Source organism: Diceros bicornis, chromosome 9, assembly GCF_020826845.1.
Source record: "Diceros bicornis minor isolate mBicDic1 chromosome 9, mDicBic1.mat.cur, whole genome shotgun sequence".
In the NCBI taxonomy this organism is placed as follows: Eukaryota; Metazoa; Chordata; class Mammalia; order Perissodactyla; family Rhinocerotidae; genus Diceros; species Diceros bicornis.
Window position 1 is genome coordinate 12593566 of NC_080748.1, and position 27038 is coordinate 12620603.

At 48.1% G+C, this 27038-nt stretch overlaps 1 protein-coding gene across 1 annotated transcript in view; it reads right to left on the bottom strand.

Annotated features, from left to right (window-relative positions):
* Nucleotides 1–388: 388 nt before the first annotated feature.
* The window catches only part of SLC7A1 (solute carrier family 7 member 1), a 75154-nt gene continuing 48504 nt past the window's right edge, over nucleotides 389–27038 (bottom strand). Inside the window, exons 3-13 of the mRNA XM_058547945.1 lie at nucleotides 23011–23394; nucleotides 19831–19989; nucleotides 17874–18048; nucleotides 11593–11714; nucleotides 10709–10931; nucleotides 9787–9926; nucleotides 7146–7248; nucleotides 5171–5388; nucleotides 4740–4906; nucleotides 3947–4055; nucleotides 389–2273 (exon numbers count right to left, since the gene is read on the bottom strand). Coding sequence (XP_058403928.1) covers nucleotides 2170–2273; nucleotides 3947–4055; nucleotides 4740–4906; nucleotides 5171–5388; nucleotides 7146–7248; nucleotides 9787–9926; nucleotides 10709–10931; nucleotides 11593–11714; nucleotides 17874–18048; nucleotides 19831–19989; nucleotides 23011–23380 — 1890 coding nt within the window. The 5' untranslated portion in view covers nucleotides 23381–23394 and the 3' untranslated portion in view covers nucleotides 389–2169. The remainder of the gene's footprint in view (nucleotides 2274–3946; nucleotides 4056–4739; nucleotides 4907–5170; nucleotides 5389–7145; nucleotides 7249–9786; nucleotides 9927–10708; nucleotides 10932–11592; nucleotides 11715–17873; nucleotides 18049–19830; nucleotides 19990–23010; nucleotides 23395–27038) is intronic.

A 27038-nucleotide genomic window follows, 5' to 3' on the forward strand; every position in this document is an offset into this window, starting at 1 on the left:
AGTCTGCTGGGTACTGTCTTGCACAGAAATTTCAGCCAGATATTAAAGTAAAAAAAAAAATTCTCTCTCCTCTCTACCTTTCGTGGACGCCCTCTTTCCCTCAAATTCTCTCTGTCCATGTGGGAAAAAAACAAGCAAACAAATAGCTAACAGGGCCCAAGAACACAGCAGACAACCAAAACCCCAACAAAATAAATTAATATTTATCAAAATATTGTACAGCACCAATCTACATAAATTTAAATACCTCTCTTTGGAAATCCAAGCTTTGGGCTCTTAGGATCCTCCCTCTGGAACATTCACAAATGATATTTAGAATATAAAGCTTCCAGTGAGGTGACCAGGGCCTGGGATGAAGGCCAAGCCCCTAGCCGCCCGCCCGCCCGCCCGCCACTGGCTGACCCTGCCATTTGGCTGCTTCACTAATTCTTGCATTTCTCTCCAAGAATTTTCTGGGGCAGAGGGAGAAAAGACAAGTGCCGTCAATTTATCAGGCTTCTTTCTACCAGATTTGTGTCAAAGGCCAGAGGGGGAAGAAATGGGAAAGGAACTAAGCTTCGAAAGCAGCATTTACATTTTCTGGGGCATCCAAAATGCCCGTCCCCCTCCCGTCCCGTCAACACAGGGCCCTCTGACTCCTGACTGACACTCCGACTGGAAAGAGGACTCGACCAGCATTCCTGTTTCCTCTGGCTTCCATCCACAAGGAGTGCGTGAACGCCGTGAGCCCTCTGGGGCCAGGGGAGGGGAGGGCACTGGACTGGGACACGACGCAGGCCCCACAGCTCTGACTTCTGGAGGCAGGAGGTCCGGGGCAGGGTCACAAAGTCATATATAAACCCATGGCATCTGGACAACAGAAACACGAGAAGGACAGCAATATGACCCCAACTGTCTCATGTGTGGACCCCACAGCCTGAACAACACACCAACAGCACAGGGTAACTATGTGGTCATTTTCCAAGTCAACATTAGGCGTCAACTTAATTGGGTGGAGTGATTCACAGCAACGAACAGAAGGACTCAATCTGATCATACGTAAGAGAGGGGCCAAACAGATCACGTCAGGGGCCAGAAGCGGCAGGGAGAACTGGCCACTGCCACCTGAGGACGAGCGACACCTGCCTTGAGAACCTCACAAGACTCAGGCCATGGACCGAAAGCGTCAGAGGGCAGGATTTAGTGAACGGCAAAGACTTACAGGAAACAGTGTTCTAAGCTCTGCTAATTTGAGGCCGGTTTTAGGTAAATAAAGTTGTCATGTTCCAGTTACTCAGGAGACAACAGCCAGCAGTGAGAAATGCCAGAAGCAGCAAGAACGGGCCCAGGCCCAGAGGGGACGCAGCTGAAGGAGGACCCCTGATTCATGCGCAGCGCAGAGTGGAGCTGGCCCTGCCGCCTTGTCCCCACAGTGACACTACCTTCTCCTTGTCTGTGACGGAAGCCCCTGCCCTCAGGCCTGCTGCTGGAGTGTGGCGGGGTGCTGGGGTCTGTCACAGCGTCAGAGCAAAGCCTCTGTCTGGAAGAGAAAGTGAGGGAGGGGTCATAGTCCTAACGACCTCTTCTAGAAGCAACTCAGAGGGCAGAAGGGGGAGAAGGAAACCAGTCTTGTTTTTCCTTTTTAAGTAAACTGCTGTCGTTTGGCTCTGGGGGTAGAACTGCTGGGGACGTCCTGTTTTGTGGTACTCATCTTGCTTCTATGGCCGGCTGTTTGGGGTTGAGCAGGGAGATGGCTACTAAAAGTCTGGAGTAGGCAACATGTTCAACACCAGAACAATCCCTGGGGAGAGGCCTGGATTCCCAAGGTAACAGGAGATGACCTCCATTCCGCCTCAGGCCGCAGCACGGGCACTGAGCTGGTGACGAGAGGAGTTGCTTTCTTTGTTCAGAGGGAGGTTAGGAGACACAGTAGCCAGCCACAGCCAAGTGGCCCTGGCCAGGGAGCTGTCAGAGGTGACCGGGCCTGGTGAGCCCACCGCAGGGCAGGTCTGGGCAGGACACGTGAGCTGTGGGCTGAGGCTGCGGTTCAAGTAGTTGCACCTTTTGCTGTGCTGGGGCTTTGTGGATGTGGGTGGGTCCTGACGCACTGGTGGAAAAAGCAAGGTGCTCCTGGGTCCTCCACGGGCGTCCCTCAGGGCTGCTGCCACCTCTAGGGGGCGGGGCTGTGTGTCACTTGCAGTGGTCCAAATTGCCGTCAGGAGTCCTTGCTTGGTCAGTGGCCAGGGACGCCTCTTCGCTGTGCCATAAACCATAGCAGAAGTAGATGGCGAAGCCTGCGGGCCGAGAGCAGAGACCACGCGTGAACCGAGCAGTTCCAGGAAGCAGGCAGAGGGCGGCCCTGGGCCTTGACGCCCGTGGAAGAGCCTCTCCACCCGTGCGGCCTGCCCGGGGCCTGAGCCCAAAGCGAGCGGCCCTCGGGGGCCAACTTTGTACATTTGGAGAAATGACACAACTCATCAAACAGGGTCAGCAAAGGTTGCCGTCTCACCTGGAGGTGCGGCAAAGGCATGCGCCCTTCTGGAGAGCCTCTCACTCTGGCAGCTCCCGAGCAGGGGGAGCAGCGGGGCTGGGGGCCCCGGGAGGGGCTCAGTCCCTCAGCTGTATCCACTGACCCACCTGGCTGAGGACCCATGTGGCCACTGGAAGGGACAGGACAGGCCCTCAGGAAGTCATGCTGGTCCCTGCAGGGCGGGATTCCAGCAGGCACGAGGGCTCCCCCAGATCCCCGTGCTGTCTGTCCAGTCCCAACTGCCCCATTCTCTACAGTGACTGTCAGACTGCAGGAGGCATTCGAGTCACCCAGGAACGCACGTAACACAGGAATTCAGGCCACTCCAAAGATCCAAGGTGGGGCCGGGGATCTGTGCTTCTAACTACCCGCCCAGGGACGTTAGGCCAGGGACCGGGGCCACCTTGTGCAGGTGACACAAGGAGAGCAGGCCTTAAAGGAAGGACTCAGCAACTAGAGCCAGGAAATAACCTAACACTGACATCAGGGATGCTCAGAAGCAGGCGTCCTCCGCCTCAAGCCGGGAGTGAGCGCCTCACCCCCATCTCGAGGAACGGCCACAGCGGGCCGCGCACGCTGCTGCAGACTGAGCCAGAGCTCGCATCAAGGCTCCATGGGAGACGTCTAGCTAGACACAGGCCAGAATTTCAGAGAACGAGGGGCCTGCAGAGAATGGGGCAGCAAAGTATCTTCTGCAGATCACGCGGCTGCAGCCATCTGTCCAAAGTGCTGCCTCTCGGGGCTGACAGGCTTGGCAGAGACACGGGCCTGAGGTCACTGCTCTTGTCACTGACCTGGCACTGAGGGGCGAAGGTCAAAGCCAGCATCAGCACTCGGCCTCAGCATCAGCACTCGGCCTCAGACACTGAGGAAGGAAGCTGGGTCCATCCCCTCCAGCGCCTGATGCCAGAGGCCCAGAGCGGCGGCGAGCCGTGGTCAGCCCCACGTAGGGACTGCACCTGCGCAGTGACACGCAAGCCTCCCGCAGGCCCTACCAGTGCCCGCAGCCCACACGAGCTGGTGCAGGTGCCAGCCAGGCCGGGGGGAGGCCCAGTCCACACTCTCCCATTTGGGGTGAAATGAACGGGTGCTTTGTCGACAGCACACTCAGAGCCTTGTTCTTAGTAACTTCAAGCTCTTGCCAAACGAGATAATCAGTTCAGGGAAGAGGCTATTAAAATGAAAAGCATCTAGAAGGGAGAGGAGAACCCACAGTGTAGCAGGAGTTCCTTATTGTTTGAGAGAAAACCGCTGACAACGTGTTTTCACTGTGTTTTAAAATCTGAAACGAGGGAGGCTCGATGACATTAGCCATCCAGTCAAGCAGCGGGGAAGAAGAATGAGCCACACGGTACCAGCTCTGGTGGGGGGAGGCCCCCCGAGAGATGCCAGGACATCGGACATCGTGGGCACAGTGAAATTCACCACCTGACGTACCTATCAGCATCCACACTGCAAACCGGACCCACGTGCCTTGGTCCAGCTGCATCATGAGATAGATGTTCACAAAGATGCTCAGGACGGGGAGTACCGGCAGGAAGGGCACCTGCAGAGACGGGGTGGAAGCGTCAGACCTGCCAGGTGGAGGGCACAGAGATGGCACCCATCTGAATCACCGAGAAAACTACCTAGAGAAAGACAGTGCACCTGAGATTTACAGGGGACTGCCATATTCACATAGGGAAGAGGAAGTGAGTACCAACCCTACCTCTGCCCCCCAACCCACCTCTCCACACTCGCAACACACACACACACCCCTAATAGGCAGGAGTTTGGTTCTAAGTCACTAATTGCCAAAATGAGAGCTATTCTAATTTTCCCCTCTTGCTATTCTCCTGCTGAAGAAAAGACTAGAAGAGGGACTTGCACTTTATCTCTAAGGTTGAACTATTTTATTATTTGTATAATCTAAAAATGCAGAAGACTTGGTCACCTCCAAGGCTTGGTAATGACATGCGATCCACCTAGAGGGACATTTATGAGAAGGTGCACTAAGCCACTCGAGAGCCAGAGGCAGGGAGGGGTGCCGTCTTCCACGGGCAGGTCCTCTCTCAGCAAACACTGTGCCCTTGGACCCCTGCCTCATATTCCCCCGAGGCTGGCTGACAAGCACCTCCCTCTGGACATGCAGGCCTGGCAGAGCCCACGCAGGCCAGCTTTCCAGCAGGAGTGCCAGGCTCTTCGGCCTGCCAGGAGGTTCCCTACAGGCCCGCTGGGCAAAGCTGCTCACCTTAAATGAGAGCTTGGTCTTGCTCTCAGGCTGCCTCCAGATGATAACCGTGACCACCAGACAGAGGAGGGCAGATCCTGTGAGCAAAAAGATTGCCCACAACTTCCCTTCTGTGAGAGCCTCCTTTCCAAGAACAGCCACGATGCAGAAGGTGATGATAAGAATTGCTAAGAGGGGGAGAGAGAGAGGTGCGACTCAACCATTTCTCAAGTTTCCACAGATATCCCCAGTTCTCCCCAAAACCTATGGAGAGGGAGGCTCCATCTCTGTAGGCATCAGCTACAGTTAGGACAGAATAAGTGATATCACAGTCCAGCAGCAAGACAGATGCTTATCCCTTCTGACACTTCCCCCAGCCCCCACTAACAAGAAACCATGCAATGCCAACAAGCCAGACCCCAAACACCTTACAGGGAAGGGCAGGCTCTTACCTATGAGGCTGGTTGAAATGTTGACAATCAGCCCAGAGAATTTGGAAGGCTCCATATTTTTGGGTGAGAGTACGGTTTTCAAAGAAAACTTTTCTGCTTCTGGTAAAAAGCCTGTCTGGGAATCACTGGTGCTCACCAGTTCATTCTGGTCTACTTGATCTAGCTCGTCAGTAGTTCTGGCCATCTGGTATACCATGTTAGGTTGCTCTGGCTGATATCTGTAAAGAAACGTATTACGTGACCATTGGAATATGGTTTAATTAAGCAAAAGGACACACACTAACTCAAGTACTTAGTAAGCCTTCAAAGGTAGGTTGCCCAGGACACAAGGCATAAAATGGGAAGAAGATGGTCAGAACGATGCATTCTCCGGCAAAGCAGAAACAGAGGAGGGGAGCAGGGTCCTCATCTTCCGCCCCTGCTTCTGGGTAACACACCCTCCTTGCTGTCTCTGTTTTGAGGCAACCTAACCTCCACCATGAACCAGCCCAGAGGAATGTCCTGAGACAGTTCTTCCTGCTCCTGTGAAGTGGCACTGGCCCTTGGATGCTTAAGATAGTAGGCCATTTCCAACAAAACTACGGCTGTAGGGAGCTAAGATACAGACAGAAATAGAAAGCAATAACCTTAGGATCCTGTTTGGTGCAGAGCCGGAGAAATGTGTCTGCAGGCTGATGGATTTGAGAAATTCTGTTTGTGAGACTTAATTGGATCAATTTATTTTAAAACTCCATGTGCCTGAGAATAAATACCTCTATAGAGTTGAGTGATGGACTGAGCCTGTGGCAGGATTTCCAAGACACAAGCTACCTGCATGTAAAGCATTCATTTTAAATGAGGCTCCTTATCTTCCCACTCAAAATGAACAGAGCTCAAATCTTTTCCACCAGCTTTGAAAAACAGAGTGCTTTATAAATTATTTTGCATATAATCTAAGAGTGAACATAAAGATATTTAACCATTTTTTCACTGATTCATGTATACAAAACCATTCGGTCAATTAAGAAAGTGAGGGGACCTCATAGAAAATTCTAGTGTTAAGCCCTTAGGAAGGAATAAGTAGTCAAAAATCTAGCAAACTAGTTTTAGCTGATTCCACACAGCCACTACCAAGGCTCAACCCAGGTTTTAAGTAAATCAACTGCTGAGTACATTAGAAATGGAATCAGTGGCCTTGCAAGTTTAAATACCTGAAAATAAATAAGGAGGCTCTTGCCAGGTAAGCAATACTGAGAGTCTCCATGAGTCCATGTTCTCATGATGAATGCTACCTTGGTCATTTCTGGGAGTAAGGAAGTAGAGCCCTGTCCTTCCAGAGCAAAGGAAAATTGGCCCAGGGGTGTGCTCTGGGAGGAAGGACTGGAGCTGCTGAGAACATCAGGACACCAAGCCTAGGCCCAGAGCTGCTTTATTATGGCCGTCCACAGGGCTGGCCTGGTCCACACAAGGCTAGAACAGCCAGAAACTGGAAAGTCTTCCTGAGCATCAACCTCAGCCACTCCACACCATGTAATAGGACTTGTTCCTCCAGCAGTAGTGCAATGCTACTACAGAAGCATCACTGACCTAAGTTTCACAGGTCTTGGATTCCCCCAGTTCCCACCAGGGCCAGTCCCCAGTGCCCTCTGTCCCAAGAACCTGGACCAAGCTGAAATCATTACTCTAAGCCTTCAAAAATTCTAATCACAGGATCCAGGCCCAAAAGTTGGGTTGAGAACCTATCTCTATCCTCCCAACATCTAGTGAGAAAAATGACGGCACATGAGAGAGGGATGTGGGACCACCCCTGACTCTTTTCAAAGATATTCTCTGTAACTAGGCTTCAACCACCAGATCCTAACCTCTCCTGGGCGGTTCCCAAAGGAGCCATCAACAACCTAAAATTTACACTGAATAAACCATTAATATGAACTCTTAAAATGCTAACAGGGTGCATCTACATTTCAGTCATGGAATCCAGAAAAGCCATACATACCGTAAAACCAACACACAGGCAGCCACCAAAGAGTAAGCCAGGAGAGTGCCAATGGACATGAGGTCCACCAAGTCCTTCAGGTCAAAGAGGAAGGCCATCACAGCTGGGGAGGAGACAGACATCAGGATCCATGGACGGCCCTCAACATACTGACAGCCAGAACCCCTACCGCCTGTGATCCAGGGCACGTAAGTGCTCCTGCATTTACTTGCCCCCCTCACCCCTGGCCCTCTCCGTGGAAAGACACTGCTTAAAGGGAAGAAAAGCTCAAGAATAAATCATATACACAATCCTCAACAGACACTAATAATAATTAACATTTATATAGAGACTACTTTCATCAACATGACCTTTTTTCATCCTCATGGCAACTTTGCAAGCTATCTCTACACTACAGATGGAGAAACTGAAGTTCAGACATGTTGGAAGACTTACCTAAGGTCACACTGCTGGTAAATAGAAAAGTTAGGATCTGAACTAAATTTTTGTGACTCCAAGTCCAGTGTGTCTTCCTTTAGACCATGTTGACTCATAGACAGTCATGTACATCTATCCATCCATCATCTATCCATCATCTATCCATCCATCATCCATTGATCCATCTATCCATCATCTATCCATCCATTCATCTATCATCCACCCACTCCTCCATTATCTACCCAGCACTCACTGAGAGCGTGCCAGTTACTGGGTGTTAGATATACATCATTGAACAGAGCAGACCAGACAGTCCCTAGCCTCCCTGAGCATATCATCCAAGACATACGCATCAGTAGGCAACAGTGATGAGGAGGTGGATGAGGGCAAGTCCAGTGCTCCGGGAGGACTTGCAGGGGTTCGTAACCCAGAGAGTTGAGCATAGAAAGCAGTGTTGTTCCCAAACAGTATCAGTCCCTTCACCATGACCCCACTTAAAAAAAAAAAATGTATGCTTATTTGAAAATCCTTTGTAACTTTTGTGAGAGTATGTATATCTATTTATGTGGGTCTATATGTGAAGTTTCCCATTTAAAAATAACTTGGCTAGCTCTACTTTGGGGTATTTTCAAATCACATGCAATCAACACAAGTAAAAACATAAACACAAAACCATTACGTTTCCACAAATATTTCCCAAGCCCCTATAGATTACTGCAACTAAAACAAACTTAAATTGAGGATAAATAATAGGATTAAGGAGCACTGAGGGCCTTCTGGGTATTCAGAACAGTATCCAACTGTGCGTGCCACAAATGCCTACATTCCCACTCCCGGAGAAACTTGAGCCAAATTTCTTCCATGTGAGGTGATTTTAGAAAACCAAATACTTATTTACCACTCCCAACAAATGAAAAGAAAGAGTCAGTCCTTTATAGTCATTTTAAAGATTATAGTTTGATCTCCCTTAATTAGCACAAGAAGGAAATTAAAGCCAGTCCTTAATACGATCAAATTACATGTAAATACTGAAAAAATATTCACTATCTCCAATTCCTTAATCCCTTAAATATATGGTCGTATTCTGACCACATGGTGTCCTTTAGCCTGACCACTGTGATCGCTCTCTGGAATGTAGAATTACATGACAAATTTGTTAAATATTGAAAAACTAGCTGTCTTTCATCATATAATATTAATCCACAAAACTAAACACACTGTGTTAAGGGCATATATACTAACAACAATTCATTCATTTAAGACGGTCAGATGTCTTACCAGTGACCACTGACAGGTCCCTGTGATACAAACTGTGACTGATATCACGTATCCTAATTTACCAAAAAGACCCACTGCTCTACTCACACCCTGGAAGGAGCCAGTCACTTGGGCATAAAAACAAACCAGGAAGCACAAGCCAGCTCCACACTTACTGGCTGTGCATCCTCACTTCCCCTCTCCGGGCCTCCACTTTTACAGCTGTACAATGGGGTAATGCCTGCCTCTCGAGGCTATGAAATGCAGTCATTAAACATACAAACATATAAAACAAATAGCATTCAGTGCGTGTGCACATAAGTTTCCTTCTGGGCTCCTCTTTCCTGAATCGGGGGCCCCTGGAACATCGCATAGCTCCAAGGGGTCTTCAGTCCACTGATTTCATCTGTCAAAACTGTCCTCTTGGTGAGGAACCTGCAATTTGATAAGATAAACCTCCTCTGGGCCTGCCATTATTCATACACTTAAGGAAAATGGGGAATAAGTAGCACATTTTATAAAACACTGATCAAAAGGAACTATTTTGCAGAGAATTCATGAGCTAAGATACAGGGACACTGAATCTCCCGGACTAACAAAAAGTCACTTGGCTTGTACCATGCAAGATGTCCTCGCACCAAAGTCTACTCAAGGGCCTTCAGAAAAGGGAACAGACAAATGGCTTTGAAGGAACAGTGTGTGTTCTAAGCTCTGTCCAATGAGAGAATAATAATAATAAAAGAATTCAAATTTTCTGAGAATTCCATCACATCCTCTAGAAAACCACCCCTTGCCTTTTGTCAAAAGGGCAGTTACCTTGCAATAATCCAGGTTCCCAGGGCAAAAACCAAGTGCTAAAAAGACCAGTTAAAATTTCTCACAGACTAGTACAATTCAAGATATTTCCCTAGGTAATAGTAACTCAACTGTTAAAATATTGGCACGTGAAATTAATTCCAGTTCTTACCAGCAATGGCACCTGAGGTTAAGGTGGCGATTATTGGTGTTTTGGTCCTATCATTGATTTTGGCCAAAAATTTGAATAGTAGTCCATCTTCAGCCATGGCATAGATAACTCGAGGCATGGGAAACATGGAACCTAAAAGACTAGATGGGAGGAAGAGGCAAAATGCATCATAAAACTAGCTTGTCAGGAATAATGGCACCACAATGCAACCAGGCAGTTTACCACCAAGGCGAGGGAGCCCTGAATTCTCACCAGGAACTGCCATCCTCCAAACCGTGTGAACTCACAGCTAAAAGACTTGGAATTCAATACATCAACCCCAGAAAAAGCACTCACTCTAAGTATGTCTTAAGTTAAAGAAGGGGAAACGTCTAACATAAACTACCACGGTATCTAGTCGTAATTTTTATGGAGGGGAAATTTTGTATTTATTCCTGCAATTATTTCTAGCTGAATCAAATAGAAAATAGCATCACTGCATTCATGAGGACTTCTCTATGGTAAATCAATATTTACCAAATATTTCCTGTTTATACAGGCTAGTAGGAAACTTCAGGGGCAAAATGTTTCTCATGAAAAGGCACTTACTCCCTTTTTCAAGGTAGCCTCTGCTTTACGGCCAAACTAAGGGCCAAAATATGGTGCTCAAAGAGGTGGCCTGGTCCAGTGGCCAAAGGTGGGGGCAGAGAGCCAGACCTTTGCTAAGCGGATGATGTTGAAGAGTGGGCCTCAGCTTCTTCGTGATGAAATAGCAACAACCCAATCAACTCCTGGATGATTAATAACAACAAGGAGAAAACCATATAATCAGGGCTGGGGTGCTGGCTCTCAAGGGAAAAGAGGAACATTAACAGCAAACCTGTGTCTGGCTTTACATGGCCTGCTACACCCTGCGTCTTCCCAAGAGTTTCAGAATCCTCACCTGGTGGAAAGAGCACAGAGTGAGCCGACGGCCACCGCGTACTTGGCACCTTCCCAGCCCACATGCTTGAAGGCGTCCGGCAGGGGGCTGTCCTTGTCCAGGCAGAAGTATGGCATCATGAGCGTGAGGGCAGCCGACACCCCAAAGTAAGCAATGAAGCAAATCAGGAGGGACGCAACAATCCCGACGGGGATCGCCTTCTGGGGGTTCTTGACTTCTTCCCCTAGAAGCAGCAAGGAGTCAGCCCCAGGAAGGCAGGATGGCAGGGGGCATCCACACAAACCTGCGAGATGCCCGAGGACTTTCAGTGTCCAGGGGACCCACGCCACCCACAAATGACCACCCCACAGTGCTCGGCTCTGTGGGAACCAGGGTCTTCTGGGAACCGAGGGGTGGCCCTCAGTAACACAGATGAGAGGACTCATAAGCCCTGGGATGGTGTTCCCGGCCTTTACATCATGGTTTAGCCAAGGAAAAGACTTGTTCTGTTTGGCAGAGAAAACTGGGGAGGCCCAGTGGAACCCAGCCTATTCAATCCACCAGGATGACAATATTTTTAATGGGCTCATTTCTCCCAGATGATGCAGAGATATGAAATCAGGCTGCAGCTACGCTGCCATTATCCCGGTCCAGCAGCAGCACGGTCCATCAGGTTCACGATGCTGAGTTTCCTGTCAGGGACTGCCACGTGGGGAAGTGATAATGGGGGGAAAAAGATTAGCAGGAAGCTACAAACCTACACGTGACTCATGTAAAGAGTGGCAACTGGCACGTGTCCACAGGAAGGAAAACAGCGACCCGTGGGTAAAATTAGTGCAGCCTGTCTGACGAGAGGGCAGGAGGACCTGGGGCCTGGGCTCCAGACAGCAGGCGGGGGGGCGTACCTGTGGTGGCGATGCAGTCAAAGCCCACGAAGGCATAGAAGCAGGTCGCTGCCCCCGAGAGGACGCCAGGGAATCCAAAGGGCATGAATCCACCAACACCAGGTTTCCCTTCTTTTGTGTCACTAGAAAAAAAGAGCCACAGTCAAAGCTCCCAACACCGGCTTCAGAGTCCTACAGAGAAGCCATTCCAGTCACCCCGCTGACCTATGACCACTCCCAGGCCGGAGGCTCCAGACCCTCGTAAATGATCCTTGAGACAGCTGTCACCAGCCACTGCATTCAGACTCCGTGGGTGACAGGCCTCTGCTTTGCATGGCCCAGAGCCACAATGGTATGCACCAAGCCCTTTCCAGAAGCATCTTCTAAATATTGACAGGTGGGGGGAGGATGCAGGGACTGTGAGACAGGGTGTCCAACAGGAGAGAGGGGAGAAACCAACAACGGTGGCCTCTCCCCCGGGACCCTCAGAGAAAGACATCAGGCTTCAGAGCAACACACAGCTGCCAGCTGGGTACAGGGGCCCCTGCCCCAGGAACAAAATGCAAAGTCTCCCATATTTACCAGTAACTCAAGTCTCAAAACAAGCATTTCCAAAGACACTGAGGTTAAAAAAGTCAACTGTTTTCATCAACAAAAGCATTTCTTAAGCACTCACATGCACAAAGCAAACATTCGGGGGTGCTTAAATGGGTGGCGACCAGCGCCCAGCATGGCTCGGGCACATGGGCAGGGCTCAGCGCACATTTGCTGAAGTAATGACTGCAGAGTCAAACGTGCACATTGTGTAAACTCAAGAAGTCCTTGGAGATTCAGAAAATAGTCCCAATGATGCAAAACCTGTGATTCTGAATACTGTGTCCAGGCCTAGAATGGTGCTTCAGGCTCTCCCAGGCCCCATCTAGTGGCCCTGAGCCCCCATCTCCCGCCATACAGGGCATGGGGCGGCCATCTCTCACATCAGTCTGGCTGGCTACCCCGGGCCCTGCCTGTCACCAAGTAACTTTAAGCCTCCTACACCCTGGACCTCTGCTGCCACCTGAAAAACCACCAAACTCCAACCAGTTGAAGAAGGGCAGCCTCGGCTCCACCCCAACCAGCCACATCTTTTGCTGGCCCCAGGGCAGCAGGCTTTCTGCCCAGAAGATGGTCACCACCTCCCCTTTGTCCCTCCCAACTCAACTGGCTGAAAAGTGCCCAGCTCCTCAGGGTAAGCTGCCCCTGACCACTTCACTTCCCAATGTGAGAAGAAGAGCCAGATAGAATAGTCCAATCCTATAAACACTGATATTCTTAAGGCTGGGTTAGCAACTCATTTCGTCAAATTTGCTTTCAATGGGATTTATCGACTGGCTAATAAAACACACTGACAGTTTGGACTCAATTATTTTCCAATGGAGATTAAGCCTTATGCTGATCCTAGAGGATAATCACATTTCTCAGTCTCAGAAACCGGCAGCAAGCCACTGGAAGTAAGTGTATAAAGAAGTTCCTACATGTGGGACTTACTGTGGGTCTCTACTGACACAAGGGAAACCCCAAGAAACACACAAGTGATGGACGTAGGAAAAATCATCGCCAGACTCAGAGAGAGACTTGTCATCTTAAAGTATGACTAAAATAAACCACCAACCCCAGTACAAAAATGGCAGCCCAGGACAAGTGAGTCAGCGGGGCCACAGGATGCATGGGTGGCAGAGCTGCCACCTCCTCATTCAAGACATACACATGCCTCCCCAGGCCTTGCCCAGCTGGTGGGCCAGCCCTCACAGCATCCTTAAATCACAAAGAATATGGAACACCCTGGTGAGCTGGCTTCTACTATAAAAAGTGGTTGAAGCTTAAAACAAAACAGTTGATCAAGTATCTCAGGAGAGAGGGGATGAGAAGACCAGGGGAGAGGGGAACTCAAGATCAAGATGTCTTCTGGGGGGGTCCAGGCAGACCCCTTTGACTCCTGGACACAACTGGTAACATGGGAAGGTCTTTGCCAGGATCCTAAGGAGGACTCAGTTCCCCAGTCACTGCCAGGACAAACACAGGTACAGAAAGGCCCCCAGGTGCCCACCTGCGTCTGCATGCCCCCCAACATTGAGGGCTGTGGAACAGCTGTGAATGAGAATAAATGAACGCCATGAGTGATGAGTTTGCTTTAAACAACCACATGGCAGAAGCACCTAGAAAGGTTCTGAGAATTCCATTTCATGAGAAAAGGAAAGTGCAGGGCGTTACCGACATTAAACGCCAGAAAGAGACGGGACTCACAGAGGAGGATGAGGGCAGGAACACCCCTTGTGTCACGCAGACAGGTGAAGCGGAAATAACAATAAAAGCACAGAGATGGGGAGCAAGGGAGCTGGGTAATTAGCAGAGCAAAAGAAAAGCAAAACAAAGGGCATCTCCTTAGCTCCTCCAGATGTATGTAATGGGGGTGTAATCAGATAACCTCACAGCAGATGGAACACGAGCTCCATGGAGGGTGTGCCCCACATAAACTCCAGCAGCCATCCCAACAGTACTCCAGTCCCCAGTGACCGTGATACAACTGCGCCTGCTCCTCCAGCTGGGCCCGCTCTCAACCATCACTACACACTCGGTGCTGGGACACCATGCAACTATCAAGAAGAACAAGGTCCTGATACGAACAGACCTGCGGGAGATGCTAGGTGCAGAGAAGTGGATATAGAATGATACTTTTTTGTGTAAGAAAAGGGGAAATATAGGTATATGTTATATACATATAATACACAAAATAAATATAAATATGTATTTGCAATTGCTTCTATTATTACAAATAAAAGCTGGAAGCTTACACACACAAAAATAATAAAAATCATTATCTATGGGGGGGATGGGAGAATGAGGTAGATGAAGAAAGGAATGGGAACAAGATTTCTCAGTGTAAACCTTTTTATAACATTATGACATATGAACCACGTGATTATATTACCTACTCAAAAAATTAAATACAACTTTTAAGAAAAGTTTGGGTGTTACTGATGCCAGTGGCAGAGTACTGATATAAAACAATCACAGAACTCATTCTATACAGCCTCAAACCAAAACATTTAGAAATATTTTTTAAAAGCTCTTTATATATATATAATCACTAATTAACCCGTTATCTGCACGTGGTGGTTGTGCCCACTCGTCATCTGGCAACTTACACATGAGAGACGAGGAGGCAGGCTCAGAGGGGCTGCCATGGCCACCACCTGGCAGATGTCCCCAGGCGACAGAGCAGGCTAAACCCAGATCTCAGGTCAGTGCTCCCTCCCCTGTACCCTTCTGCACCCACCCAGCCGGGTACTCAGAAGTTAGCAAAGAGAATAACTGGCAAAGGAAGGGCGGAAAGGGTGTCTGTCGCATATTAATAAACGTCCCTAAGCCTGGGGTGGGGACTTGACAGGGAGCTACCGTGGTGGTAGCTGGCGTCATCTCCCCGACATGGCCTTTTCCCACTGCATCGGTGGTAATCGTCCTTCATCAGGACTCGGATCTCATAACTTCCACCTGCCACCCTGACAGAAACTTCTACTTGTCCCCAAAAGCCACACCTGCCCTTCTACTACACAGTAATGAACACTTAGTTAGGCACAGGACCACTAAGAATAAAGACTGCATGTTTCTCAGAGTCTCCAGCTACGAGGTGTAGCCATTTGATTTAAGCTGGCATAGGCATGTGTCTCAGGAGAGACATCAGGGGAGTGAAGCAGTGGAGGGAGGGTGCTCTTCTAAAAGAAGGAATTTTTCTCATTTCCTTCCTCTGGTGGCAGCTGGAGTAGGAGCAGCCATCTTGTACCCTGAAGCGACCCTGGGAATGTGGGCCATGGGCAAAGATGGCAGAACTGGATTCCTGGCCCACAGAAGTGATACATGCTGGACTGACCGTCTGCAAGTGTTGACTCAAGAGAATTAAACCTGTATCTTGTGGAAGCCAATGTTATTTTTGGGTTTCCATCCTACCTGACAGACATCACCCAACAAACCTTCTCAACAGGCTTCCATGTAGTGCTGAGGCTTTCCTCTTAACTACATTTGTTCCCCGTCCACAGGACACGGGATAAGCAAGCCAGGGGGAGCACACGCCCAGGGCGGGAAGGAACCAGGCAGACTGCAGGACAACATTCCTGTTCCAGACCAAGAGACAGACGGACCCACAGGCTCAAAGGGGCCTTTGCAGCTGGCCATGCGAAGAGCACCATCACATCACACCCCAGCGTGGTCAGAACTGCCTCCAAACCCACACAGGCTGAAGCTCCTCCACACTGTGTCATTTGGTTGGGAAATGCTCTACTATTTCAGAGAGACAAGCAATTTCATGCAAAACTACATGGTCATTGTTGGAGGCACAAATCTACGGGCTGGGGGGAAAAAAAAGAAAGAAAGAAGCTTACAAGTTTTAAGAACATGAAAGAGCAAGCCATGCCCCAGGCCCGCAGCACTCCACCTCTTCAAGTGGCTAATGCGCCACCTCTACGGCAGTGTTCCTGGGGCTGGGCAGATGTAACTGAAGGCGCCCCACCCATGACCACAGGGCCTGGCAACAAATGCCACTGTGTCTGGGAGGCCAGTACAGTTTGTCATCACTAGCACATGAAGTGTGAGGGCAACCGAGGAAAGTCAATACCATCGGCTGGTACAAACACTCTCTTCACAAAGATAATAAAAGTCAATCTCCACTGACGACCAGGAAACAGGAAGTGCCCTCTATATTTAAGTCCTGACCTGCAAAGAGCAACCACAAAATAGGCTCCCAAAGTTTTCAAAGTCTACTATGTTACTTCAAAGCATATTTTGAATTGGCTTTACTCCACCCTGGATTAATGGGCACCAATCAATTTGGCATAAATATGACACAGGAATGTCTGGGAATGATATATTATTAAAAGTCCTCACTTCTCTGTAATAGAGTTTAGTTCCCAAAAGGCAGGCTCTCTTTATTTGAACTGTTAACCACATAATGGTAGAGTTGGTGACGTTTCCTGCATTTAATTGAATAGTTTCTTGTTCGCGTTCTAGTAGTGACCTAGTCACACATCAACGCCTGTCCACTGATCAGACCCCTGGAGGACACGGCTGGGCACCTGGCCCTGAACCAGCACCAAGTTGGCATGTGACCACTCAGATCCCCAATGAGGGATCTCGTTTCTCAGCCCCCCTTGCAGCTAGATGTGGCCACCTACCAGATTCTCACCAGGGGAATATGGGCAGAAGGGACGCCTGTCTTCTGGATCTGTCCTTAAAAGCACTGGGCACGCCCTCCTCCACACTCTCTTTCCCTTTCTGGGAGAGCCGGATCATGCCTATGCCCACAGCCTGGCTCTGTCCAGGCAGACGAGGACGATGTCCTCAGGACGATGGAACAACCAGGTGGACGATCTGGGTCCCTGAAAGCCTGTGTGTAGCCGTGCTGGCCAGCCAACCTGGATTGCTTATTTCAGGATCTGAGACATTATTTTAAAGCCACTGCATTTTAGAAGAGTCTCTTTATCAGAGCAGTTGAACCTTTAGCCTTAATCAAAATAGAATTGTAGGCAAAATCAAACTCCCAGTTCTCCATTCGGGGACCCTAAGATTCACCTAAAAATCTGACAAAAAAGATACATTACAATTGTTTGGCTTTTGTTTCCTAGATAATATGAGCTTGTTGGTGAGGGTTCACTGAGGGGCCTGAAAAGGCACAGGATCAAGAGCGGCCTGGCACCTGGCTCCAACCCCGGGTGAGACACGAAAGGGTGACGGGGCCACTGTTTTTTAGGGCTGACGCAGCCAAGTAGAGTGTGGGACAAAGAGATTATTATAATCACTTTTTGTTACTTTAGTAATTCTAAAAACCTCTGATAAAAGCCTGTGATAAAAGTTCCACATATTTCTTCTTTCTTCTATGTTAAATAGGAAGGCATTTCAAAATAAAGTGGTATCACTCTGGTATTGCAAAGAAAATCTTTTCTGAATACAAAATTCAGAGATTGGTCATGAAACCAAACCAAACCAGAGGAAAAAGGAATTACTTACTGAGTCTGACAATGATCCTCAACTATGAACACTTTTGCAATTAGAAATATCTTCCTTTGTCATACAATGTTCTAATACAGGGAAATAAAACAACACAAATTTCAAACAAATAAAACACCCTCAGCTACCTCATTGCAAAAAAAAAAAAATTAACAAAATATTCAAATTCCAATTACATTTTTAAAAAAGACTCGTATTGTTCTAGCCAATTAAATCCCCCAAATACATGAATTGTCACATGCCAAGAGACAGAAGAAACCACTCACTTGTTCAAGCAGAGATGACCGGATGTGTTCCGGAAATCCTCCTCCGTGAGTTGCCAGTTTTTAATTGATCCTTTCACAAATCCTGACACCATTATGAAGCCCAGGACCAGAACATTGATACAAGTGAATATTTTGTTGACCATGGCTGACTCTTTCACACCAAGAGTTAAAAGTCCTAAAAAAGTGCATAAACAGAGAACTTTGTCTGAGTGTCAACCTCGCACCAGGCAAATCCTTCCTGGGACAGGGATAGAGACAAAAGAGTGACTTAAAAAGAATCCAAGTGGCATCAAACCTCCAAAGACTTCTGTGAGCCTCTGGGAATGGGGCTGAATTAATTATCTTTCTAGAGGCAGGGATCAAAATAACCAAAGTCCGTGGGGTGTTTAATAAAGCTATCAGGTCTTCCAGGTCCCCTCTGGAACTGACTACGCCATCCAGGGGCACCAAAAGACTACGGGGATCGGGAACATCATAGCCAACTGCCTGTGGAAAGCAAGCCCCTCCCAGGGGATGAAGAGAGAGCCTCTCCCTGCACCCTCCCCCCCACTAAAAGTATATTACTGAGAACTACCCCCACCCCGGGAGCAGAAGTTTATTTTCTCCAAGGAGGAGACACTTTGCTCAGTTTCTTGGTAGAATGAGAGATTTTCAGATGAGGAAATGATTCAGATTGACTTTGGGACATTGGTAATATCAGCAAGGAGAACTATCTGTGGTTGTGGAACCACTAACATGCACGGTTCCTCCTTGGACTTGGTGCACATAAAACAATGTCCGAGCTAGACCACTCCTAGCTCGTAAACTCACATACACAAAAAGTGATAAAAATGCACAGAAACCACATGACAACACTATCTCTGAGGCTTATGCCACGGGGCCACCTAGAGTAGACACGCCATTTGGGGACTTCTGGGTAAACTCTCGCTAGGCAAGAAAAGAGGCTTGTAAAGGTGCCAGATGACGTGAGATCAATGTTTATGATTTGAGACTACTGCCCTGCCGTGTACGCCTTTTATACATTTTAAAAGAAAAAATGCTCTACAAAATAGACTGAATTCTGAAATACAGATGTTAGAATAGAACTGAGCAATTAATCACAGGGAGCAGCTCATCACACTTGGCTGTGTTTTCTTTAGCGTCCCTCCCTGTCATGTTTATGAAAACCTCACCAGTGCAAACTTAACTTCTGATACAGGTTCCTGCCAGCTGGACCAGAAATACTGCTGAGACCGGCCTGTGCGAAGTGATTTCAAATACGAGGTGTGTAAAATGCAGTGTGTTGTGTTTAAAACCCATCCAAGATTTTCTAACCTCAAAGGAGAATTTATCTGCATTTCAGCCTAATGTTTATATTAACAAAACTCCCACCCTAGAGGCTGAGACACGAGTAAACATCACCAGGAAGAAGCTGCCATCAGCTGGGTTCAGGCAATACCTGGAATTTTAAAATTCTATACCCACGACTTTGTCATGAAACTTATTTATGTGAAGGGGGTTTTTACAGTTGTTAGGTGTCCAACCACCCGAGACTGCTCTAACACCCAGGCACACGTTAGCATTCCAGACAGGTCTCATTTCTCCACGTCTTCCTGGCTGATGAACACCAACCTTCCTTTCCAGATGGTCATCCCCTGAGTCTAAAGATTTTGCATCCCTGGGTCACTTGTACAAAAAGCCTGCAGTACTAACAAACTCTTACACCACAGTTATGCAAACACCTGGGATTCTCTTTTAATTCAATGACAGGCAACTTGACAGCTATTAAGTAGGCCAACCCTATGTGAATCTAGAAGAAGCCATTAAGACAAAAAAGACGTCTGCGTTAACTACAAAAAAAGAAAGAAAATGAGGGGAAGAGAGAAAGAGAAAAGGAAGAAACAAACTTAATGGGAGCCTGTCCTATACCTTGGACCCCTCCCTCCAACCTGATGTCTCTCTCAATGCGTGGCTTTACCTGTTAAGATAAGGATTATAATCACAGCAAAGATGTCTGGGTTTTCGGCCAGCACTCCAGGGGCATTCAGAGCCATGTGTTTCCTTGAGAACTCCCCGATGGGTTTGCCAATCAGCTCGTCAAACGTTGCACTCCAGGCTCTCGCTACGCTTGAAGTACCTGTCACAGAGAATACGGAGGAAGAAATAAATGGAAGGAAAACAGAGTATTTGTCATCAAGCTTGTTTACAGCACCCATGCGGGGACCACAGACAGTGCAATGGAATTTTGCAGCAGCAGCCAGACCCCACTATATGCTAACTCAGAAGCGAGGGTCAATTAGTGTTGACAAACAGTGAAGTGAAAGTATGTGAAGGCTTCTAGGGCCTGGAAAGAAATGCCTTTTCCATCACAACCCAATACGCACACGTATACCGTGTTCCAAAGACATAACTGAATAATAAAAGTTTTACAAAACAATGTTACCCTTACCACCTGAGAGGGGCTCTGATAGTATTCATTCAATTCTACCTATTTTATTTCATTACAAAAAGAAATACTGGTGGCAAACCATAACGCTGATTTCATGATCCACTTAGGGGTTGCAGTGGGCAGTCTGAGACCCCTTGCTCAGGAAGCTCCTTTTCCCAGACCCTCCTGGCAGCAGAGCTGACAGTACCTGCCTCTGAGCGGACACTGCTCTCCCAGCAAGAGGGGACCAAGGAGATCCACAAGGTGAGAGGCTGACCTCACCTCAGGGAACAAAGTCACTTGATCACCCCCGAGCAGGCGTCAGCCACCTCTGTCACTTTGTGCCTGAACCTGAGCTGACACCCACAGGCCCCCAAGTGCCTGACTGCAGACAAAGCCTGGCTCTCCTCATTCTCTCCACACCCACACTCCCCGCCAGGAGGAACAAAAGTGGACACAGCACGCCACATGCCAACAACAGCTGACTGCCCGCCCGTGCTCTCTCTCTCTCTCTCTTTCAATCTGAATAAAGTCACTGCTTTTCCAGAGCTTGTTTCTCAGGAAGTGTTGCAAAAGTTCCAATATTCACAATAGCATTTTCCTTTACTTTCAAAGGGGGCCTTGCTGGTGACTGCGGTCTGGATCATCCACAGGATTCTGCCAGAGTGATCTGCACAGATTCAATTTCGCTATCTGGTCTCACAGTAAGTATTTTTCCAACAACTCAAAAATGTAACCACATTTCTTTATCCTGAGCAGCCGGCTTATTATGAATTCTATCCATCAAGGCCACAACTCAGTGAAGAAAAATGGTCTCCCCATCTGCCCCAGAGGCTGGCTCACTGCTGAGGGGGCTCCCACACCCCACCCTGCTGGGGGAGAGGGGCTGCCCCAGCCTCCTCAGCCTACCCTACTCCCTGTCTCGGAATCATGGGTTTAAAAAAAAACCTGTTTGCTGGGAAAACTGCCCTTCCCCAGCAGCTGAGGCTGACAATCACGTGCAATAACACACGCGTGAATCTCGCACAAGCAAACACGCTCTGGCCAAGCAGCTTCCGTCTGCTGGTCCAGAAGCAGCCGCCGCCTCATACTCACTGTCTTGTTTTACGCCCAGGTAAAGCCTCTGGAAACATAACAGCCCATCTAAAACAGCTACGATCCCACTGAGAGACTTGAGCTTGTGCGAGCGTTTGTGGTTATGAGTTTTGGTGTTGCACTGAGAAAAACCATCACTATGAATTTTATTTTCCAGCTTAGAGGAGTAAGCTATGTTGGCTCTCAGCAGACACCGCAGGCACTGAAAAGAAAGGGAAGGTGCCGCTCAGCGAGCCTGGCGGGAGCCCTCTGGCAGCTGGAACGGCCAAGTGGCAGTGGGCGACCCCCAGAGGCCCAGGGCCCGCGTCCCAGCAGGCAGCACACAGCACCGAGTGGGACATTCCTGGTGGACACAGGAGCAAGCCGGGCACCACATGGCTCAACTTACCACATCTCACTGTTGTTTGATACTTTTGTTTATTGTTATAAAAAGCTTGCTAAAATACAAATGGAATGGTTAGCGGCCATTTGTATTTCTACTTTTGTGGGCTAGCCATTCATATCCTTTGGTTATTCTTACATTTGGGTGTTTGTTTCTTTTAAGTTGATGTGTTCAACTTTGGTTGTAATCAAAATACAAATTACATAGAGAGAAACAAAGCATTTCAACCTACCAAATCCAAAAGACTTTCTATTTTTGCTGTTTTTGTTTGCTGGTTGGTTAACGCTGATGCCCAGGGCTGGCAGGGATTCGAGGAAAGGGGCCCCTGGCCATCAGGAGGATCACAGTCAACATGGGCCTCATATGCAGGCCCACAGACCCAGATGCCCGCTTCTTAGACCGTTTTAAGGGAAAAAGTTATGGATATTAAGTAATTAACTGTTTATAACAATAGCATCACGACTGGAAATAATCTAAATACCTCACAAGACCCCCAATAAATTATGCTATGTGTATAAATCTATATAATGGTATACAATCATTAGGAATATTACTATAGAAAGATAGTTAATGCTGAGAGAAATGTTTACTATATATTATTTTATAAATAAAGAGACATACTGCACAAAAATATACACTTAAGTTCACAAAGATATTAACAATGGTTATACCCCCACTCTCATGAACAGAGATCATCTCATTCCTCCACTGTGTCCCTGACACCTAGCATAATGTCTGGCACAGAGGAGGTGCTCAATAAATATCTGTGGAAAGAAAGAAGGAATGAATGAATAACAGAATTAATTTCTCTGAGTTGTGAGACCAGGCAATCTTTACTTTCTTCTTAGTGCTTTTCCATATTTCCCAAACTTTTTTTGTACCAGTGATATATTTACTATAGTAACCAGAAAAACATACTGAAAGACACTAAATTCTTTTTACCTAATTAGAAACATCCTATTGAGTCTCTGTCTCTCGTGTGAACAGGAATGACCCTCCTTGTCGGCCTGGCTTGCCCCACTAAGGGTGTGACACACTTGATCATTAAAAACAAGGGCACAGCGCCCACAAGGCTGCCTCCCTTCCATAAAAGGAACAGAGAAAATGAACAACAGTCAAGAGAGAAGGCAGATCCTAGGGACGAGCTAGACTCAGGCTATTTGAGGAGCAAATAGGGGCATCGCCCACAGTTTGAAGGTGAGAACAACAGAAGAGGGGTGCAGGGTGCAGGCTCCAGGCCTCCTGAAACTTACCGATGATGTAGGAGAGGATTAAGTTCCAGCCGGTGATGAAGGCCCAGAGCTCGCCGACAGTGACATAGCTGTAGAGGTAGGCTGAGCCTGTCTTGGGGACCCGAGCACCAAACTCGCCGTAGCAAAGGCCGGCCAACACTGAGGCCAGCGCCGCGATCAGGAAGGAGATGACAATGGCAGGGCCGGCGTCCTCACGGGCCACAGCTCCGGCAAGGACGTAGACGCCAGCACCCAGCGTGCTGCCCACCCCCAGCGCCACCAGGTCAAAAGTGTTCAAGCAGCGAGACAGCCGGCTCTCCTCCCGGCTGCAGTCCACAACTTTCCGCCGCAGCACCTGATGACCAATGTTGAGCAGTACTTGGCAGCCCATTTTGCTGTTCAGATCTGCCCAAGAAAAAGAACAAAGGCGTTTCATTATTGCCTTTGTTTTACCTATTAACCTCTTCTTACCGCAACACAGACAGCGACAAGGTCCTTTGTTGTCATTTACTGCTCAAATGTTTTAAATCTCAGAATTCCATGTTTAGTTGTCAGAACACCCGCCAAGGGCTTCTCCAGTCTTTGGCTTAACCAGCATGTACAGAAACACCTGGGAGGCCAATATACCAGCTGACTGTATTTTGAGGTCTCTGAGCTTCCACGTTTACCTCAGTTCTTAACTGAAACCTTCTATGGGCAGAAATTATGTAGTATGGGAAACACAAATTAATGACATTGCTCCTGCCCTCAATAATCATACAATTTACCAGGAAAAACAAGACGTTATTCCAAGTACACTGTAACAGAAGGCAAACCAAACCATATTTTAATTTAATTATTAAAACCGAGAGGCCTTGAATAACAATGACAATGCTGTTTAGACCGTTGGGGGATCCTCTGAGAGCAAGGACCAAGCTGTTTCCACTTTTAAATTAACACAGAGTTAGGTCCAGAAGAGAAAAAATGTTGAATTATTACAAGTTAGGGCTTTTTGTAACTGTTACCACTCCAGGAAGCACTTTTCTTCCGGACTAAAATGTTAGCCCAATGTGCTATATGATATATTCCTGAGCACATATCAAGAGAGGGCACGTGTTCACATATGGCTTACATCATCCAACCTCACACGAAACACACCCAGTGAGGGCCCCAGGGTGCCAGGCACATCACGAAGAGCATCCCAGGTCAGTGTCTAAATTGCTCTCCTGGGCCTGCCCCGTGGCTTAGCGGTTAAGCGCGCGTGCTCCGCCACTGGCGGCCTGGGTTCGGATCCCGGGCGCACACCGACGCACCGCTTCTCCGGCCATGCTGAGGCCGCGTCCCACATACAGCAACTGGAAGGATGTGCAACTATGACATACAACTATCTACTGGGGCTTTGGGGGAAAAAAAAGGAAAGGAGGAGGATTGGCAATAGATGTTAGCTCAGAGCCAGTCTTCCTCAGCAAAAAGAGGAGGATTAGCATGGATGTTAGCTCAGGGCTGATCGTCCTCACAAAAAAATAAAAACAAAAATAAAAAAATAAATCGCTCTCCTATAATGCACAGGCCAATCTTGCCTAGGTGGCTCATACTGTGGAGGTCCTTGACGGGCATGGGCCAGCGCCCACCCTCAAGGAGGTGGAAGATAACTCCCCACCCTTCAGTGTGGGCTGCCCCTAGTGACTTCCCTCCAAAGAGGACAGTCTGGAAGGGGAAAAAAAAGAGTAACTTGACAGTGGAGAGATCTAACAAACAACACCTGGGCCAGGTGTCACGGTCAATATCAACAGTGATAAGCCAAGTTGACTGGACGATGTGATGAGAAAGGCACTTTACCTCTGTGATCTTCCTCCACAAAACCATAATCCCAGTCTAATCATGAGAAAATAGCATATAAATCACAGATGCGGAACATTCTACAAAACACCTGACCAATACTCCTTAACACCGTCAAGGTCATCAGAAATGAGGAAAGTCCCAGAAACTGTCACAAGCAAGATGAGCCTAAGGAGGCAGGACGACTAAATGTGATGTGGGATCCTGGATCAGAAAAAGGACACTAAGGAAAAACTAAGGAAATCTGAATAAAGTGTGGACTTCAGTAGTGCCAATACTAGTTCATGAATTACAACTGATACACCACACTGCTATAAGATGTTAATAATGGGGGAACTGCATGTGGGGTCTCTGGGAACTCTGTACTATCTTCACAATTTTTCTATCAATCTAAGACTGTTCTAAAATAATGAGTTTATTTAAAAAAAAACAGCATGTGCAGAGATAAGCTATCATGATTTTTACCTACTGAGGTACAAAAAATATCACTGATTTTTCATCTTTATCATCAATTGATATTTACTGACCTAACTTTGCTAATTAAGTCATTGGAAAACAAAATAGTCTACACAGAGATTGCAGATCTAGTGAAGTCCAGACCCAACCACCTAGCATACCTGACTGCCCATCCACACCCTTGAGGCCTCAGCCACTCGGGTGCAGCGCAGTCTGGCACCCCTCCCAGCCTCAGGCCAGGGCCCCTCTGTGTGGGTCATGTTACTGGCCAGCTCCAGGTCACAGAGGAACGTGCGCGCGCGCGTGTGTGTGTGTGTGTGTGTGTGCCTTCTCTGTATTTTATCTGACAGGCCAAGAGAAGAGAAAAATATCAAGACTCAAAATTTGTAGCTAGAATGGGGAAGAAAAATCAACCGATCTGATCCCCTTGTTACGAAGTGGAGGAAAAACAACTCAGAGAGCCGAGTATCAAACAAGGTCACAGAGCTCTGAAGGTGCAGTGGGCCAGCTCCTCCCCTAGGGCCTTACAGGTGCAAAGGAAATGATATCACTGTGTAGTAAAGCAGCGAGGAAATGAGGTAAGACGGCGTTATTTGTAGAACAGAAAATCACAGACACAGGGTTTGATGGAGCAGAAAAAGGCAGGCAACACAAACAAGAAAACGAGCACGGACATCAATGGCTTCCCAGTTTGTCTTCAGCAACATCCGGGCCTGTTTCTGACCACTCTCAGTCAGGAGCAGATTCTGAGGTGTTCCAGCATGGCGGTGGGGCCTGGGGAAAGCAGGTCACCTAGACGGTCAAGACGAGGGCTCTGAGTGGCTGGAGCAGGGAGCAGGACTGTGAGGATGTGCCTGAGATGCCAGGCCCTGGGGAAGGCCCCAGCATGTCCCAGGGAACCCAGGGTGTAATTCCCCCAAAACTGCCTTTTCTTCCTTACAGGATTTAACTGGACTTATTCAAGTTAGACTGCAAATCACGACAACGCCATTAGGAAACAGTCGCTTGGATAATAAGTTAAAAGGAGAGATGTAACATTTCAACACCACCCTTGGCAGAAAAGACCACGCCAGAGGATGTGCGAACATCGCTGTAAAATACCTTGTCGCCACCATTTTTGGAGAAGGGGAGGATTTTGAGTAGCCGGGAACCTTAAGGGGCGTGGGGTCTGAAAGCTCCTCATCCCCTGCACTGTCTCAACTTGCTTGGTAAACGTGACCCACATCTAGAGAGTGCCTGCCTGCTCCCGTCCTCTCCCAGACGTAGTTTTTGGTTAAGAATAAGCAGATTCTCTCCCCAAAACAATAAAGGCCAAGTGCGAGGCAAAGACAACGCAATCAAATATCCTTTTCCTAACCTAAGGGCCCAGAAGGCGAGGATGAGCCATCTGCCTTCCCCTGAAGAGCAAGATGCATTCTGCCCTGGGCTCTTCGGAAGGGCTGGTCCCTAGTCTACACTCCTGTCTCACAAGTGAGTTGTTGTGGAACAACAACAAGAAGCAAAAGCAGCAAGAGTGACCACACTAGGATTCTTGGCCAGGGGCACACTGGAGCCTAGACACACCTCAGAAACAGATTTCTCAGCCTCCTTAGAACAGAAGGTGAATGGGAGCCCACTGAACTCACATTAGGTCGAAATGACCCACCAAGAAGTGCACCACTATGAAGTGTATGTGCCACACACGCCTGTGTGTCACCAGCAGGGGGAGGGCCCCCCAGTGGAAAACCCACTCAAAGAACCCACTGACTAACAAACAGGGGACCTCAGCACCATCT